The 19,200-nt window shown below is 33.2% G+C and overlaps 1 protein-coding gene across 9 annotated transcripts in view; it reads left to right on the top strand.

Moving 5' to 3' along the window:
• Positions 1 to 19,200, top strand: part of LOC117102297 (prominin-1-A-like) — a 61,005-nt gene that overhangs the window by 36,493 nt on the left and 5,312 nt on the right. For 4 of the 9 annotated variants that reach the window (XM_033242554.1, XM_033242551.1, XM_033242552.1 and 1 more), the window contains exons 12-22: positions 878 to 1,027; positions 1,823 to 1,946; positions 2,305 to 2,487; positions 3,549 to 3,710; positions 4,250 to 4,321; positions 4,895 to 4,981; positions 6,605 to 6,811; positions 7,775 to 7,864; positions 8,112 to 8,295; positions 12,225 to 12,314; positions 16,514 to 16,579. In XM_033242554.1, coding sequence (XP_033098445.1) covers positions 878 to 1,027; positions 1,823 to 1,946; positions 2,305 to 2,487; positions 3,549 to 3,710; positions 4,250 to 4,321; positions 4,895 to 4,981; positions 6,605 to 6,811; positions 7,775 to 7,864; positions 8,112 to 8,295; positions 12,225 to 12,314; positions 16,514 to 16,579 — 1,415 coding nt within the window. Of the gene's footprint in view, positions 1 to 877; positions 1,028 to 1,822; positions 1,947 to 2,304; positions 2,488 to 3,548; positions 3,711 to 4,249; positions 4,322 to 4,894; positions 4,982 to 6,604; positions 6,812 to 7,774; positions 7,865 to 8,111; positions 8,296 to 10,304; positions 10,334 to 12,224; positions 12,315 to 16,513; positions 18,904 to 19,200 lie in introns of those variants that run through there. The other 5 variants (XM_033242555.1, XM_033242558.1, XM_033242557.1 and 2 more) reach the window with 3 other exon arrangements.

Raw genomic sequence — 19,200 nt, 5'->3', positions numbered from 1 at the left:
TAGTGGTGATGGCAATGATGATGGATGATGGTGGTAGTGGTGATGGCAATGATAATGGAGGATGGTGGTAGTGGTGATGGCAATGATAATGGAGGATGGTGGTAGTGGTGATGGCAGTGATAATGGATGATGGTGTTAGTGGTGATGACAATGATAAATGGATGATGGTGGTAGTGGTGATGGCAATGATAATGGATGATGGTGGTAGTGGTGATGGGAATGATAATGGATGATGGTGGTAGTGGTGATGACAATGATAATGGATGATGGTGGTAGTGGTGATGGCAATGATAATGGATGATGGTGGTAGTGGTGATGGCAATGATAATGGAGGATGGTTGTAGTGGTGATGGCAATGATAATGGAGGATGGTGGTAGTGGTGATGGCAATGATAATGGAAATGATGATGGCTGTGATGATGGCAGTGATAATATGGATGGTGATGGCAATGATAACAGAAATGATGATGGCTGTGATGATGACAGTGATAATGAGGATGATGATGGCAGTGATAATATGGATGATGATGGCAGTGGTGATGGCAATGATAACAGAAATGATGATGGCTGTGATGAGGACAGTGATAATGAGGATGATGATGGCAGTGATAATATGGATGATGATGGCAGTGGTGATGGCAATGATAACAGAAATGATGATGGCTGTGATAATGAGGATGATGATGGCAGTGATAATGTCTATGATGATGGCAATGGTGATGGCAATGATAATGGTAGTACTAATAATAAACAGTATTGTTGATGATTGTGATGATGGTGGTTGTAATGGGGATAGTGAAATGATTGGATCATTGCCTCTGTACACCATGAGTTGTCTTCATAAACTTAATGCATTTTTAATTTTATATTTTCCCAGGAAATATGGATTTATTGGTATAACGTGTACAATACTGCTCATAGTGATGTTCAACATTGGTGGTATGGCAATGGGTACCTTTACGTACAAACAAGGTTCCCCAATGGATCGTTCCAAATGCTCCAATGCTGGTGGTAACGTACTGATGTGGTAAGTATGCTTTTATTTATTTATTTATATATTACAAATTTGTACTTGTTTATTTTAAAATTATTCCACATCCTTTAACGTAGGCCATTATGTATTTCGTCACCGTTTTCATAAAATACATCGAAATTTTAACTATTTTTGACATATGTTTTTGACAAAAATAAAGCATTAAGCAATTAAAATGTTCAATTTATTTTTCTTTTCTTAACTTTAATTAACCTGTTGATTAGCATGCAAAGTTTGTGTCATAAAAACAATAAAAGTAAACCCAGCATAGGTTGTTTACATGTAAAGCAAAGTTTGTGCCTCTTCGTGGAAACAAAAATCTCATTTTATGCACTGTACACACTCCGATATTTTGATGCATGTGTATAGGCCTATTCCAAGTTATACTGCAAGGAGGGTACTGCTATGCCTAGGAAAGTTATGGAATCTAATCTTCACATCTAGCCCTACCCTGCCAGGCCTAAACTAGCCAATCACAACGATTGCAACGCTGCACACACGTCTTCTGATAACCCACTGAAAGTTTGTGTGCTATGGCTAATTTGCCTAATTAACTTAGAAGTATAGTTGCACACTTAATAATTATGTGAAATGGTAGAGTATGATGTACATAATGAAAATGTAAAAAAAAAAAATTGAAAAAATATTATCATGGTGTCAGTGACATTTTATAGTATTAACATCTCTGAATTACTGTCTTGAAAGTTTCAACAAGATGAAGGTGTATGCCTATCCAGCTTAAATTTTTGTAATTTTGGACAATATTATAATTGGCTCTTTTCCTTTCAGCGGTGTCTTCTTTTCCTTTGTATTCTTTTGGTTTCTTATGTTGATTGTGAGTGTGTTGTTCCTGGTCTTCAGTGTGAGTTATCAAGTTTGTGAACCACTGCAGACAAAAGATATATTTAAAGAGGTAGGAGTAATGTTCTATGAATATTCATACATGTACTTTGCATATTATTAGTAAGGCATCTAAATATATGAATAATCAAATAATGGTAGAAACAGTGTTGGATTAGAGGAATAGTAATGTAAAGATGGTATCGGGCATTGCCTATCAACCAAAAAGTGCCCTCGGTGGAAATCAAACCTGCAATCTCTCTCTGTCAAGGTGAGTGTCATACCACTTGATCACAAGGGCTGCTGGTACATCGCAGATACAATCCAATCAAGACACTTCCTCACAAAGTTGAGCTGAGGTGAGGTAAGTTGATTAGTACTACATTATTACCACTATGAATCGAAATGTTTTTTTTTTTTTTATTTGTCAGACAATTGACCAGCCTGGCTTCCTGTGTGATGGAGATACTGGCTCATGGCTTGGTGATGTAATATATGGCAACCAATCCTACAACATAACAGTCACTGGCATCTTGGAAAGTTGTGCAAAGAATGAAAGTGCCTACAAAGCCTTACAGTTACATTATGTGTTTGATTTGGATGATATTCAGAAAGTAAGAGATGTTGTGTATACATTAGATTATGCATTCACTACTCTGACACATGTTAATTACTGTATAATAATGAACTGTACTCAATGGGGGGGGGGTTATCATGCGTGTAACCTGCGCGTGGTGACCCTCCTACGACTGTTCCAGTCAACTGATAGCGCCAACTAGAATCCATTATTTGCGATTATTCGCTAAAGGAAGCTACATCAACACCTGTGTAGCTTCTGTGATTATGAATCCACATGATCGAATGAACTCAATATGACTGGTACCTTTTTTCTGTATTCTCTCTTTAGGAAGACATTGATTAAGCATCTTCACCTTTAATTAACTGAATATGATAGGCCTACTTTAAGCATTTACTTTCACATTGTGGTTACCATCTTTCTGACCAAATGCATGGGATGGTCATAGTTGAAAATTAGGCCTACACATATAGTAAATACCCTGGATTTAAAAAGTAATTTTGCAACACAGTTTTTGTGTTGGCATAATAATTATCACTTCCACCAGAACGTGAACTTACTTTATTAAAGATCGTCAGAGGAGGGTGAGAAAAAATAAAAACAAAATTTTGGTTTTCCATTTAGCAAATATTTTTGCCAAAAACATCCAGACGAAAGGAGAAAATAAAAAATATAAAATGTTATTGTGGAATTTGAACAGTGCAGTAATGGGATGGTTAAATTCTTTAAATTTATGTAATTAAGAAGAAATATACTTATCTTATCTTTTGAGGCAGCGGCGGGGGTTAAAAAATTAAGGAAAAAATGAAATTTCCATTTTTTTTTGTAGCGACGGGTGGGCTAATTGCCCGAAAATAGAATTTTATTTTTATTCAAAATCACCATTATTGGTGGGCGGTGATTTCGCTAAACAAGATAAACAAAAAGTCTTGCCTTGCCTCCTTTGGCTAAACTGGTGAAATTCGCTGTGTGTGCTTCACAGAGCAGTGCCAGCAGTGAGATCAGAAGGGGAAATCCAAGTCATCCCCCTAACCCCTTCATCAACATCATTGTTATATTTCCTTTGAATTTAATTAGCTGATTATTTATCTGTCACAGGAAATTGATGATCTAAATGAAGAGGTGAACAAGTTGATAGATGAGGTGGACTGGGACACGAGTGATTTTGAACTGGTTACAGATGAACTTATGGACTCAGTAAATCAAATCATTGCAGATTCCAGCTTAGCTGAATTTAATATTTCAGAATATGAAGAAATAGTAAGTATACAGCTAATAATGTAACATCTAGATGATGTTGAAGATTCTGTTTTTTTTTTTGTTTTTTTTTTGTGTTTTTTAATAGTCTAATAATTTTGGTATTTCTTTGATCATGTTTATGTGATTTTTGTGTAATCAGATCTTCATTTGACAAGGTCAGAGACATTGGACAAGGTCAGAGACAGTTACAGCCTGGTACTCGCTGCATTGTACCACATTTGCGCTCTCTGTGAGCGCTAGAATACGCAACGCTTTCTGCTGATTAGCAGTGCAGTCTAAACAGATCGTGATTAAAAACGATTTGTTACGTGCCCATCGTCACATTGTGTTCTTCATTAGGCCTATTCTTCTTTGTGTTTTTTTAATGTCTGTATTTATATAATGTTTGAATGACCTTTGAATGATTAATATGTAATTTCCTTTAGGAAAATTATATGAATTTTGATTCTGAACCTAATATGATAGTAAAATTATATGATTATAATTCTAGTAGAAATTGATAATTTTGTTATCATAAATCATCTTTTTATTTTTCTCAGCTCAACCAAACCTTGACAAATGATCTGGTAACTTTTGCCAATAGCTTGAATCAAACTGCAGATAATCTTACGGTGAATAATTTGTTTGTTATAATTTGTTACTGAACACAATAAGCTCATGAATTTAATTCATTTCAATTTAATTGAATTAATCATCAAAAACTACCAAAATGGTAAAGCAGACACAGACTAAGATTCATGAAGTAAGCATGTATGTATACATACATGTATTTTATTCAAGAAAGTAATAATTTAGTAAATTTAAAATGTGCCTTATTACTTATTGATAAAAGGCCCTAAGAAAATTGAGAATTATATGAATAAATAATCATTCAGGGATTGAAAACTATTACACCAAAGCTAAGATAGCAGCATTTTAGAGTTCATGAGTGTTTGGAGATTTTCTTATATGAAGAGAAAGGACGTACAGAGCGAGTGAGCAGCAGATGGATGAAGATTTTTCTTTAAGGGGTAGGGGAAAGAATAAACAAGGAGGAGTGGAGGGAGTGAAAAGGAGTAGTATAAGATTGAAAAAAGGGGGGATATTCTGTGAGAGAAGTATTTGGAAGGGTTGCAAAGAGAATGTGGAGTATATTTGAGAAGAAAGTCAAGCTTTTGATTTTGTTTTTCATTTTTGTTTTACAGGATCCAACTCTCAAGAATGAGCTGTACCATATATCTTATGAGATCATTTTAGTTGATGAACAAGCCAAAGCAACTGAAGTTAAAATGGTAAATATTTAAAAACATATAACTTAAAGGGGAAATAAATGATATTCTGCTGATTTATTTTTGGCAGTTCAGTACCTAAATGTTTGTGGGGAACCCCACAAAAATGCAATTAAAACATTTAATAACTCTTAAATGTAACAAAGAATTTTTGCAAAGAATACTTTAGGAATGGTATTATTTTTTTAAGCATCCTTTAATTACCTCCGCCAAGCAGCTTTTGTATTCATCACTGTCTGTCTGTTAGCAATTTTAAGGAATGGGTCATAACATTTAGTGGAATGGTACATAATAATCTTAAGAAAGAGATGATTTACTTTTAAAGGGGTTAAGGTCATTGTAATTAAATTTTTCCTTCATTTTATTCTTGACCTTTTAAAAGAAAATGAAGGAATCGCCCATACACGGCCTATGCCTTATTGTTCAGTATCCATGCACAGGGCCGATGTATGCACTTTATGTGGTGACTGCTGTTATTGCTATGAAATTATTTTTTTAGATAATTTCAAATGGATATTAATAACTTACATAAAGTAAGCAATTACAGTATTGAACTTTATTAACTCAACACAGACTCTGTATCTTTGATTGATTGCTTGATTGACTAATTGATTAGTTAATTGATTAATCGATTAGTTAATTGATTATTTGGTTGGTTGATTGATTGTTTGATTGATTGATTGATTGACTGACTGACTGATTGGTTTATTCGCGGGGTGGATCCAGTAGGGGTACACCCCCCCCCATTTTTGCCGCTAAATTTTAGAATTTCAAGGCATATATTGAAATTAGCGCTCCCACTTATCTATTCTAAATGTGTTGTTCCCCCGGGCCCCGTTTGAAACATTCTGGATCCGCCCCTGTTAAGTTGATTCCTTGATTTATATTATATTTAGGCACATGGGCCAAGGAATATAAATAGCAAAATAATGATAATTAGAGATGACTTATAATACTTAGAGATAACAATTATAGATGACTTATAATACTAATGATAATTAGAGATGACTTGTAAAAACTTAAATAACAGTCAATTTGCACCTACGCAATATTGCTAACATCAGGAAATATTTCTCTAAGCACACTACTACCACTTTAATCCATGCCTCTGTCACTTCTCATCTTGATTATTGTAACTCTCTTTTCTCTGCACTACCTTTAGGCTCAGCCGCACATATTCTAACACTTACCATTAGACGATCGTACATATCTCCCATTATCTATAATTTGCATTGGCTTCCAATTAATTCACGAATAAAGTATAAAATTCTGCTACTAACTTTGAAAGCACTGTGACTCCAACAGCCCTCTTACCTATTCAAACTCCTTCCAAAATATGACTCCTTATCCTCCCTCCGTTCTTCTGACCTTAATTTGCTCATTGTTCCAAGAGTTAACACCAAATCCTACGGCCACAGATCATTTTTATTTTCAGCTACCACACTTTGGAACTCCCTCCCAAAACATATTACCGACTCACCTATTTTTAAAACCAAACTCAAAACCCACCTTTTTAACATCTGAACATGCACAGCGCCTTTGATTTTTTACTTCAGTTTAGTGATATTGGCGCTTTATAAATTATTATTATTAATATTATACATAATTATAATTATTTTTTCATAGAATGATTTGTTACAAGAAGCAGAAACTTTACAGGTGCAAATCACTGCAATTCAAGACACTGGAAGCAAGACAATTAAAGCAGCAAATTATACCGAGAATCAGATTAAAAAAGATTCAACACAAGATGCAGTGAAGAATAGCACCAAGGAGTATGCAGCTAAACTCATTCGCTACACAGAGAGCTATGTTAATCACCTAACCATGGAGGTATTTAGGAAAATATTTCATTCTTACTCAATACCTATTTTGCATTTTCATGATGGAAGTGATATTTTATTGTGTTTCATTAGGACTAGGGATATGAGCTGCGCTTACGACTTAAGGACAGCATAGCTCATTTGGTTAAACTGGTGGTAGCCACCTCTCACAATTAGAATTGTGCAATTTGATACATACCTATAATACAATTTTACTTGCAGAATTCTTATATAGAGTAATACAAACTCCAAGAAATGGGATATATGACATTGTTTTTTGATTCAATATTTTGACATTATTTCATCTTCAAGGAATAAATGAAATTGCTAAGGAATGAGAAAGAGGTAACCTTACTCAGGTGAAGTTGATGACTAGGCTTTGTTATAAGCCCAGGTGGCCTTTTTTTGCAGATTTTAATACATTTTAGGCTCCTCCTGTGCCAATTTGATGGTTAGGATACTTGACAAGGTTCCCCTTGGATCTAAATTTGGGTGAAAGGCAGTTTTGTTTTTCTAAACCATTGAAAAGATTCACTCCTCTTGGGCATTAGAATGAGGTATTACAAATACCAGGCTTGCCACTTTACATTATCTCGATTATCGAATTTCTAATGAGATAGCGCCCTGTGTTTTTGCTTAGCTTCTTTTTTTTTTCGGCCCCATCAAGGACTGGCATGAGAAAATGATTTTTGAGCGGGTCTAAATCATGACAAGATATGTGTTGGGATGCAGTGGAGGGTCTGCCTGTTGGTGTGCATGTACAGTGAAATATTGCACTAAACCGTGGTTTATATGTATGTTGAAGGGGTGGTGTGTTTGTTGTTTGAGTATAATGAACTTAAGGAGCATAAGGCTCCAATACATACAAGAGAATTTTTTTATACTTTTATCAATCAGTATCTACTGTTAATTATAATATTTTAGAATATAGTCGTAAAAAAGTTTATCAAAATAATACAAAAATATTTTTCAGATTGAAGATGAGTTGGCACCATGTGGGTCGATCAGCAACCTGTACGATCTGTTTGTTGGAACTTTATGCGATTTTAATATTGATGCCTGGGTAAGACAAATTTAAATATTAATACCATTTTAATATCGAGTCCTGTGTAAGACACTTTTATATTGATCCATGAAGACTCTTTAATATTGATTGGTTTAGAAGGATGGCTTCAGTCTAAGCAAGGTGCTTACTTTAAAATTCTGTATTGTTTGTAATGCGATTTTAAATTATTTAATTATTTTGTGCGGGAATATATTTTATGTTTAGTTTATTAGAAAAAAACCCAATTATAATCTTTCCTTTACAGAACACAATTTGGTTCACCCTGGGCTGGAGTATTTTCTTCTTTATACCAAGCATCATATTTGCTGTTAAACTTGCAAAATATTATCGCATAATGAAGGATGAATATATTGCGGTTCCTAAGCCAAAGAAGAAGAAAAAGAACAAGAAACAACGGGACGTAGAGTCCCCTGAAGAGGATGAAATGGGTAAATATGAGGGACATCATGCGTAGTTACTATATAATCCCATAATGCTTTGCTTCTATTAATTATAGTGCTGGCTTGTTCCCCTTAGTCAAAAAGCATTTTTTTTTTTGGCTCATTGTGAAATACTCAAATATTATTATTCAAATTACAAATTTTTATTTTTCATATTATGTATTATATTTTATATGTATTGTATTAATTTGATTGCAAATCATTATAACATTCACTTTTTTAAATGGTGCCACCCCAATATATTCATGTTAACACACCTTCATATAACACAAAAATGGTAAATCTGAATGCTTGGGCTATATATTCAATTTTCATGAAGGAAATTTAAGATTATTCATTATTTAATGTTAACAATATTGAAGCCATTAATATTATAAAAAAATATAGGTTTTATATTAAGCAAACAACAATTGCGAAAGGCTGAACTTGGAAGAGAGGGTGATAGGTCTAATGGCTTGACTAAGAAAAGGCCCAAAGGAGAAGAGAATGGTGCATTTATGAATAGTTGAGATCATTTTAGTCTTTTGGACCACTTTCCCTGTGTTTCAGCTGTAGGGCCGAAATGCAAGTTACAGTGGCGCACTGTCTTTCAAGAGAGACATTGGTACTATGCGCATTAAAGGATGCGGTACACTATTTAGAAGAATTATAATATTTGAACATTAAATTTAAGGGTATGATAAATAAATATAATACACTACATGAGTAATAAACAAGGGAAAAAAATGTTCATAGTAATATTGGATAATAATTGATAATAAATTTCTTCATAAAGTCATTAATTAAAGATAATCAAGTACTTATTTCTGATGGGTTTTTTTGATATATTTTGATCATAATTTTTTTCACCGATTGATTTTGTTTTTATTATCGCATTTGTTTTCATTTTGTAGAATGCTTTCTTTAATTATATTTTTTGTTTCAGTTTTTTAGTTGCTTTCACCAAAGAGTATAAATAGAACAAGAGAGCCAACAACGCTCATTGAGAGCGTAAAAAAAACGATACGCCCTACGCACCTAGTGTAGGACACCAACTAACGCTTGTATGTTTTTTATTACCCAGTACTCCACCGCGCACGGTCGGTTTGTCTGTTTATCTGTTCTCCACAAGATACTGTACTGTTTTCTGCCTACTGAGTTTATAGCGGGCGTACTTCTACCGCGCTGCACAGCGCTGCACTGGGTAATAAAAGGAACATACAACCGTTAGTGGGCGTCCTACACAGGCGTGACGTTTTTACGAACGGGACTTTGCTCTCTTGTTCTATTTATACTCTTTGCTTTCACTCCCACCTGTTAAGCTGTGTCCACACTATCAAATTTTAATTGACAAATTTGTGAGATGTCCCCATATATGGGCATGATACCTCCAAATATGGGCATCATGCATCCAAATATGGGCATCATGCATCCAAATATGGGCATCATGCATCCAAATAAGGGCATCATGCATCCAAATATGGGCATCATGCATCCAAATATGGGCATGCCTCCAAATATGGGCATGATGCATCCAAATATGGGCATGATGCATCCATATATGGGCATGATGCATCCAAATATGGGCATGATGCATCCAAATATCTGCATATCACATTTGATAGTCTGGACAGAGCTTTAAGGTTGCACCTGTATCAATATGTAAATGCACTGTAGAAAATTATTGGTCTCCTGTCTTTGATGGAATTGTAACTTAGCCAGACTTGATAAACATCACTCCAAAAAGAACATCAACTGCTTCATTAACCCTGTGTTCTAGTGAACCTGTGATAAGGCCTTAAAAATCACAAATTGGCAAATTGTAAAAATCAGTAACGATTTGATTTTGGGTTAGCAGATCACTAAAACGTATTTTACGGCAAATCACAGGCTCAATGGAACACAGCTTAATTGTCTGACATTTGTTTGAAAAAAATGTAATTTTTTTTGGGTGTTTATTGTCTTCGTCAAAGCAATGATGCGTAACATTTGGTCCACTTTTCTCTCATTCCATCCAGTCCCTCTAACACACCCTCATCTCTAAAAGGTGAATATTTTGAATTATTGTTTTGTGAATGTGTTTGTGATTGGTGTGTAGAATGCACTTCATGGATATTCTTAAGCTCTTTTACACTATCAAATTTCTTTGACAAAAAAAAAAACTTGTATGCCCATATATAGTCATGATGTGCCTATATATGGTCATGATGTGATGTCATTATGACCATATTTAGGTATGTCACATGTTTTTGTCAAATAATATTGGATAGTGTGAGTAGGGCTTTAAAAGCTATGTTTTTTGCTGATTTTTGCAGACTATACTCCCAACATCTCATATCTTTGTCATGGCCTGCTTTTATTACCATGCACAGCATATACACTAAAAACATAAAAAATTAATAATTCATTCTATTAAATCCAATTTTTATATTAGTCAACAATTTTATAAAATTTTTACCCAGAGAAATGAATAAATATTCATGTAAGTTTCGTAACCCTCCAGTTACGAAAATGATAATTTAACAAATTGTTACTAATTACAAATTTGAATGGCCACCTGTTTTAACTGTATGTTTCTGGATTGAGCATGTCAGTAACAAAATTATGAGTTGTGAAGTCTGAAAGATCAGGCCATTGAAATTGCCCGCCTTTATAATAAAATTGCATGATTTGCCTGCTTGTTAATCACATGACCTTAATTGCACGGTGCACAGTCTTCGACTTGGACGTGTTTTACCCATGAATTTGAAAATTTTTACTGCATTTTTTGATAATCAATTTGGTTTTAAACAAAAACTTACCTTTATTATTGGATGTAAAACTTAGCATTCATTGAAAATAACAGTAATTTTTACATAATTTTCATTTTTCAATTAAATGTAATAAAAAAAAAAGTCAAATTTAATACAGAATTAGTTTCATTTGCACTCAAAATTAATTTTCACTCCCCAAAGAAATAGTGCAAATAACATAACAATTATTATTATCATTATTATTTTTATTGTTATTTGAATTATTATTAGTGTTATTATTATTACTGTTTCAGTTATTTTTATTATTATTTTTAATACCCTTTGATATTATATTTTCTTATTTACACAAATATTAATATTATATATGTTTATTGTTACTCTTAAATATATTATTATACTATTTTCATTATATTCATTATTTTGGGTTTCAATAATAATATTGATTTCAAAAATTAGTAATGGTTTCCCCATCAAAGGTTTTTGCTGATATAATTTACCTCCAGTTCTGTGAATATAATGGAGACTGAAGGTGTACAGAATGTAGGTTGTGTTGTGTAACCTTTGTCCATGCTACAATCTAGAAAACAAATAGGGGGCTTTCGATTGCACGACGACGGTAGGACGTTGAGCGTAATGACGTCACTAAAAGTAATCTGCGTATGCGAGAACATTGTGGTCACCTCGTCGAGTGGATTCTGGAACGCAATTTGGCCAAATCTATGTATGCAGAGAACATAGGACGCCAGGTAGGATGGTCACGCATGAGTGATTCCGCTCTTGCGTCGCGTCGTCACACAAATCGAAAGCTCCCTAATGTGAGGACAACGACCTACCAAAATGTTCAGGGAGCTGTTGGCAAAGTGTATACATTGGCAAAACTACTAATCCTTGATATTTTTACCATTACAAATTTTTAAAATAATAATAATAATAATAATAATTATTATTATTATTGTTATTGTTATTGTTATTGTTATTGTTATTATTATTATTAATTTTATCTCTAAAGATAACCCTTATAATTTTATTGTGTGAGCAATTAACAGCTTTCTTGATGTCTGAATTCTTTAATATTAACATAATTCAGGGAATTCTTTAACAACTTTAATCAGGGAATTCTCGAGTAGGTTTTTTTATGTGAGGTGATGGCTTTATTTACTCTACATGTGTGCGGTGTGATTTCAGGGGCAGATAGCATACAACTGATGGAGAACAGTCGACGCGGGGCAACTAACAAGGATGTAACGCCATATGCCAACCCCCATTACAGACATGGTACAGTCCTTTGCACTTACACATTTTCTATTCTATAATTTGCAATCTGCGCACCTGTTATTAAATGAGGTGTTGGTAGACTAACTTGTTGTTTAAATGTTTGTTGTTAACCATGTATAGTCACTTCTTTAGCACATTTATGGCATAATTGACACACTTTTATAGCTGTGTGGCAATTTTAACATTGTGGCAGTGATTTGATGCTACTGTACTTAAAGACACATAGTGTCATCTCACATACAGCAACTTCACCTGCCCAATGTTGGAGTATTGTACATTGTATTGGCCACATGTGTTTATAAATATTTTTAAAATTTATTAATTCTTTTATTGAGTGTCCTGCCTTCAGTGAAAGCATGATAATTTCTAGTTTAAAGCCGGGCATGCACTTGGTTACCGACTGTCGCCTGGCACAGCCTCTTCTCTCTGAGCACTTGACGAGGTGATGCTGATTGTCAGTTGCTTTCTGAGTGGATCATTAAATTGTTTGTGTTGCATTCTCCATGTAATAGACCCATTCTACTAGATTGGTCATGTGACGTATAGTGGGTATCAATTGTAAACATGCAGCGCGAGTGATACTCAGTAATAGGAAAACATGTGTTTCTGCTGTAAAGCACCAATTTATAATGTTGAATAATGTTGCTTGGAATGCCAGTAAACTGTGCCAAGTTGGATGGAACTTGGGAATTTTGCCATAATGGTTTGCTATGCTCAAATGATAATGGCCCCAAATATTGAGATTTTTCGAGGAATGCTAGGCCTAGGCCCCTGCATATCTACTGCCTGTTTAGGTATACAAAAGATCACATAAATTCCAAAGCATAAAAAGCAGAGATTAACACTAGATTAAGTAAATAAACAATATTTTGAACAATCGTAGTGCCTTTCCTTGCCATTTATTCCTTGCGTTAATGGTGGGCCGTTGTTTTCGAAACCATAACATTACCTTTCCTATACTTCAACACTGATCACATTGTAAATTATCCGTAGTTATCCCCACTAAATATCACGTGACTGGCTATAAACAAACCTTGCAGAATGGGTCTATTATGTTGGCCGACAATCATAGCGATGTATTGTGTGTTCTTCCACAAAATGGAGAATACTGTAGAAGGCAACATAAAGTTAACTGTAGGTCCTTGTACACAATTTCTACTCAGCAAATTCTAAATTACCAAAAACAAAGTCTTAACAAAATACAATTCAATACAAATTATATATACAATTATTAATTAATTCTGCACAAATTATGATAATGTTAAAGTCCAACAATTTGTGCGTTTTGGCTGCAATTACTAAAATGCTGGAATCATCTTTATGTTTGTTGCAGCAATTCTCTGAACTTTTACCCTCATGGTTATGAGTTTGAGCTTGATACTGGTCACATTACGTTTTTTGTTTTTTTTTCAAATCATAGTTCAACTTAAACTAGAATTTCACCGAGAGTAATCTAAAATATCATGAAGTGTTTCTATCAATAACTAAATGTGTTGCACGTAAAAAGATAGCCAGTTACAGATATTTAAATGTTTTTTTACTCAGTAGGAGAGAAGTACAATTGTTATAAAAAATTATAGAAGAGAAGGAAACAGAATATTGTCACACCCACACTGTAGCCCCTTTCAAATAGACGTTGCCGCAATATTGCGGTGAACATGCCGGCATAATAATCAGTGTATACCCTTTCACATAGTGCTTATATTACTGCAATATTGCGGTAATCTTATGCTTTTCTGTCTGAAAGTGTCCTATAGAATGGCGTAACATTGGTGGCTTAAATACCACCGCGCAATTGTTTTCAACTTCGACCTTGTTTGTTTATGCATATTGAGTAGACCATTTTAGGCAAAGCAAGCCAGTATCTGTTACCGCAATATTGCGGAAATATTATTAGGGTGCAAGGTGGCCTAAAGTAAGCTGGCATATTAGCGTATGGACCCTTTCAGACAGAAACTCATGCCAGCTTGCTTACCGCAATATTGCGGTATTGCAGCTCTGTCTGAAAGGGACTAAAGATGCTTTCACAACTAATCTTCTTCAATAGGTAGTTTTCGCCGCACGACGTTAACCTTAACGTTAACGGATGACGTTATAATTTATTCATCTTGCATTGCGGAGTATGTTAATTTCAGGATTTTACGTGCTTGACGTACGTTAGTTACGGGTTTGCACATGCATATTTCGATTTGTTTACAAAAGGGGCAGAGTTATCGTATTGCATGTTGGGTCCTAACGTTAAAGTTAACGTCGTGTGACAAAAACTACCTAATAATTGGCCTAAAATAGCTAGTATAACGTTCAACTGTAACTAGAAAAGCTAGTCATTAACTTAAAGTAATTGTTGTGAAATGGATTAAAATGTCATGATATATATACAAATTTCTACTTTTTTATATAAGAATATTGCAATTTGATTTTGCAAGGGAAGCCAGTTCTATTTGTAACCCTCTGATGAAATTGTTTGGATTAACAAGATTAAGTTGTGTAAAGTTGTGTGTTTATCAGGACTTAAGCTGAAGCTTATTGGTTAAGGTGCTTACCTTCTAGTGCCGGGATCATGTGAACACCAACATTTTTTCTAAGACTTATACTGACACTGAGGTTTATAAAGGATAATGAAGTCCGGTCCAATAAGTGTAAAGCATTCACAGTTTAATGAAATAACATTTTTAAAATTCCGATACTGTGAAGTGCTGCCTATGGGGTCATTCCGGCTCAAATCAGCCAGAAATCTAAAAGTTCCCATGTGACCCCCCTCCCCCCTTGAATTTTCCTTTAAAAAATACCTTGATATGTCAAAAGAAAGAATAAAAAATTTCAGCTTCAATTATCTTGCAGTTTTTAAGTCATAACCTTTTGAAATTTAGGTACCATCCCATTTTTTCATGCCAGTAATGGCTTCTTTAACTTTTGTATGGTTTTTATGATGCTATATGTCCTGGAATAACAAAGATAAAAAGTTGAAAATTGCTGCATAGACTGAAAGTTTTCCCCTCCTTCAAGCTGGGATGGCACATGGGCATGGTGGTTGATTTGAGCCAGAATGACCCTATGTTATTTAATTTGTTTTATGTCTTTGACTTTTTAATAAGTACAGCATATCTTTTAATATATGCTATTTTATCTACAGTATTAGCTTGCCTACACTTTTGGGTTATCTATCACCAATATAATAATAATGGTTGACAATTGCTTAATATATCAAAGTACTGTATAATATTTCTCATATTTGCATGGGCAACGTTGCATTCTATATTTAAAGAAAGAAGGACAAAATAAGTTATATATAATAGCATGGCAATGTATAAAACACATAGCATTATGTTTAAACTGAAGTTGGAATGAAGCTGTAGCTAGGGCTAGGTGGAATTTTACTAAGTAAATTCACTCCCTAAAAACTTTATAATTAAACTTAGTTCATAAAGCATTGTTCCAACCTGTAGGATGTGAAGAAAATATAAGAAAATTGTCAAATACCCCATCTGCAATCTTTTTTCATACCTAGTCATTAATAACTAATATTAGATTATTGATCATATACCAGCGTAAATAATATACAAGCACACTAAATTTCAATATTACAAACTAATTGAATAATTATTATATGTTAATACACATAATTTGAATGAAAAATAATTTAATTAATGGCTTTATAAGATGTTAACATAATAGATTGAAAGTGTTTTTTTTAGAGGCCATTTACTATTTGTTTCAGAGTGTTAAGTAGTCATTTGAGTCTGTCAGCAAACAATGTTTGATCAGACTAAAAAGTAAAGTAAGGCCATTACATATTTTGAACTGTGTATGCCTGTATCCAAGGTAGTAAAGTTTAATCGACATAAACCTATGTTGGTTGTGTGTATATTTGTTTATGTCGATAGACCTTGGTACGTGCATGAGCAGTTGGCCGGAAAAGGCATTCTCAGACTTCTGAATATACAGTGATTTCCTTTTTCCTCCATTTTAAATATAATTTTTGAAAACTTTAGTTAGGGCCACTGAGCTGGGTTCCCTCTCCCCTCCTCCCACCTCATTTGTTTCATCAATTATTTTTGAAACAAACTTCACCCTATGCATACCAGGTGTGCAAAGTCTCACAAACAAAAATCTTGTAGTGTACCTATCATGTAGGATGTTTGCTTGCATATACTAATGTATGCTGTATTTAATTTTGATATATTTTTAATTGTTTTCAGATTCACCAATTCTCGGCTATAATGATTTAGGTGATCGGGGAGTACCGCCGCCAGCCTACAATTATGGTGAGCATTATAACATATCTCCTCACACCGATTACTTCTAGTTTCAACAACAATTATGTCTTTCATGAAGGTCATTTGTTATTATGTTTCGATTGACATGTTCTTTGCGGTTGTATCTGAGGTTACGACTTTTGATAAAATTTACTTACAAATAACTTTTTGCTAACACTTAACTTTGATCCTCATCGACGATGTATAAAATCAATATCATAATTAATGTTCATATTTTTTAATAAATAACAATAACAAAAAAACTATACATCTAATAGTTATGAAATAATTTGCATAATTAATACTGGAATTAAATGTACACATTTACTATTGCTACTTAGATCAGACTTGTAAAATTCTGGTTTCAGCACCTAATGTACATCTACTTTATCTACTTACCTATGCTTTATTCTTTACTGATCATCTTTATTTACTTTAAATCTTACTGTTAGGTATATTGTGCTGTAATTTTGTAAATAATTAATAGTGTGTGTTGACACGTATGAACTTGGACCAATTCAGCCCTAAATGCAATGATATCAACCTTGTACCTTGTAGCAAGTTGATGTTTTCCAACTTGCTATATTCCCTCCCCGTCCTATCCTCTCCCCGTCCTATACCTTCCCCATCATTTCCCTCCCCAGCTGAATAACCAGGGGGCTGAGTTGGTTTCAAGTGATATGGGGATGTATTAGTTCATTATATTATAGTGTGGTAAATAAAAGGTATTAAATCCAGTATTAATGACTGGATATTGTGTGTATTTATTTTCTCAGAGGTAAAAAGTGCTACAAACTGATATTGGTTTGCAAATTTTGTTGTATGAGATTAGTTAATTGATTGATTAAATGATTAATTACAAATAAATTATTATTTTAGGCTACTAAGTGTGCTGTTATTGTTGGTTTTCAAAGAAAGTTGTGATTTTTTAAGGATGTGTGCTTCACTAGAATTAAGTGTAATAGTGACAAAAAACATGTCATGTCTGAATTTAAGATAAATTATTGCAGATTAAGAAACTAAAAAAGAAGTCATTGTTTAAAAAATTGCTTGTGTTATGAGACAAGCCTTCTTTGTTTTTATTATTAAATAAATTGCAGATTTATTTCATCAAATAATAATTATTTTAATATTAAATAATTTAGATTTATAACCCAACTGGGTGTTATTAAATAGTGTATTAATTTTTCATTTGGTGCTGATTTTTAAATATGTTGAGAGTAATAAAAAAAAATCTAGATATTTTTGTCTTTCTGAATACTTAAACCTACGCAGATGTAACCTAGTTCTTTTCATTTATTATCGTTTATTAATTTAAAAAGCAGTAATGTATTTTTTTAAACCTTGAAATCTGTATTGTATTTTTAATATTTACTAATTGATGTTAAAATGCTGCAGTTACACTTAGCATCATAGTTGACAAAATAATACAAAATCAAGAAAAGTATATTATTTAAACCATTACTTATTTATATTAATCATTATTATTCAAATTCTTCAATTCTTTATTTAACTAATTAAAATTGTCAAGTTTAATGCATACATCAATTAATGCATTTAGTATAACAAAAACGAAACAGATAAGACATTTTTGTGTGTCATAAATGATATCCAGAATTATTAGTCAAATAATGGATATTGTATTAATAATAGATTTATTTATAAAGCACAAATAATTAAGGCTTGGTGTACAGTATTATAAACTTCAGAAATATAAATATTTTTTAGATTATGATTTGTAAGCATGCAGCATCATAAATGTATATCAGGGGCGGATCCAAAGGTTAGCCCAGTTGGCCTGTGCACCTCCCCAACCAAAATTTAAATAAAGAATTGAAAATATAAAGAAAATTACGTTCAAATTAATGTCTGAGTGCCAGTTTTCAGATTCAGATTTTTCTTTGTGTCCTTTGGGAAAATCAGTTTGTACATCACATTGCCAAAAAAAGAGTGCAAAATTAATACAAAATAAAGAACAAAAAATAATTAGGCCCTTGATATTATGGAAAACTCATTTTTCCATCTGGAGGTACTGTAGCCAAACCATAGTGTGGTGATGTGTTCTTTTCCCCTTCATCTGTAGAAGCCTGTATCTTCTTTGAATTCCTGGATCCGCCCTGCATGTCGGTACTTTGTTGGTTTTTATGTTCGCAGATTTTAAGCGATTCCTTCTTCAAGTTTGACCGATAAGTTAGTTTTGATATACAGTGTAGCTGTTTTTAAAATACAAAATAGTTTTCTAGATTTATACTAAACTTGTTGTAAGTGTTTGTATGCATAACTATGAATTGTAAAGTTAGTAACAATTATGCAATAAAGCGAAATTTTTATAGAATTTTCGTTGGTGAAAAAACTTAATTTATAATGTTTAACCGTGGTTTAACTGAACTTACAAAACTTTGGTTCATCATTTGAAACTTGAATTCTAAATATTCGAGAGGTGTACATACATTTCTAATCACAATTTAAAACAACAAAATGAATTGTTTTCTTGTTTTTTCTTTATTTAGTATTGTTATTTATTATTGGTATTGTTTTTATTTTTGATATTTATATTAATATGTATTTAGTTATTAATATGGTGTGTATTTTTTCTGTTGTAAAGATAGTTTATGATTGGAGTGAAGATC

The sequence above is a fragment of the Anneissia japonica genome, unplaced genomic scaffold, assembly GCF_011630105.1.
Source record: "Anneissia japonica isolate Jap-2015-1 unplaced genomic scaffold, ASM1163010v1 scaffold165_len1371125_cov188, whole genome shotgun sequence".
NCBI classification, from domain to species: domain Eukaryota; kingdom Metazoa; phylum Echinodermata; class Crinoidea; order Comatulida; family Comatulidae; genus Anneissia; species Anneissia japonica.
This window is presented reverse-complemented; position numbering and strand designations above follow the sequence as displayed.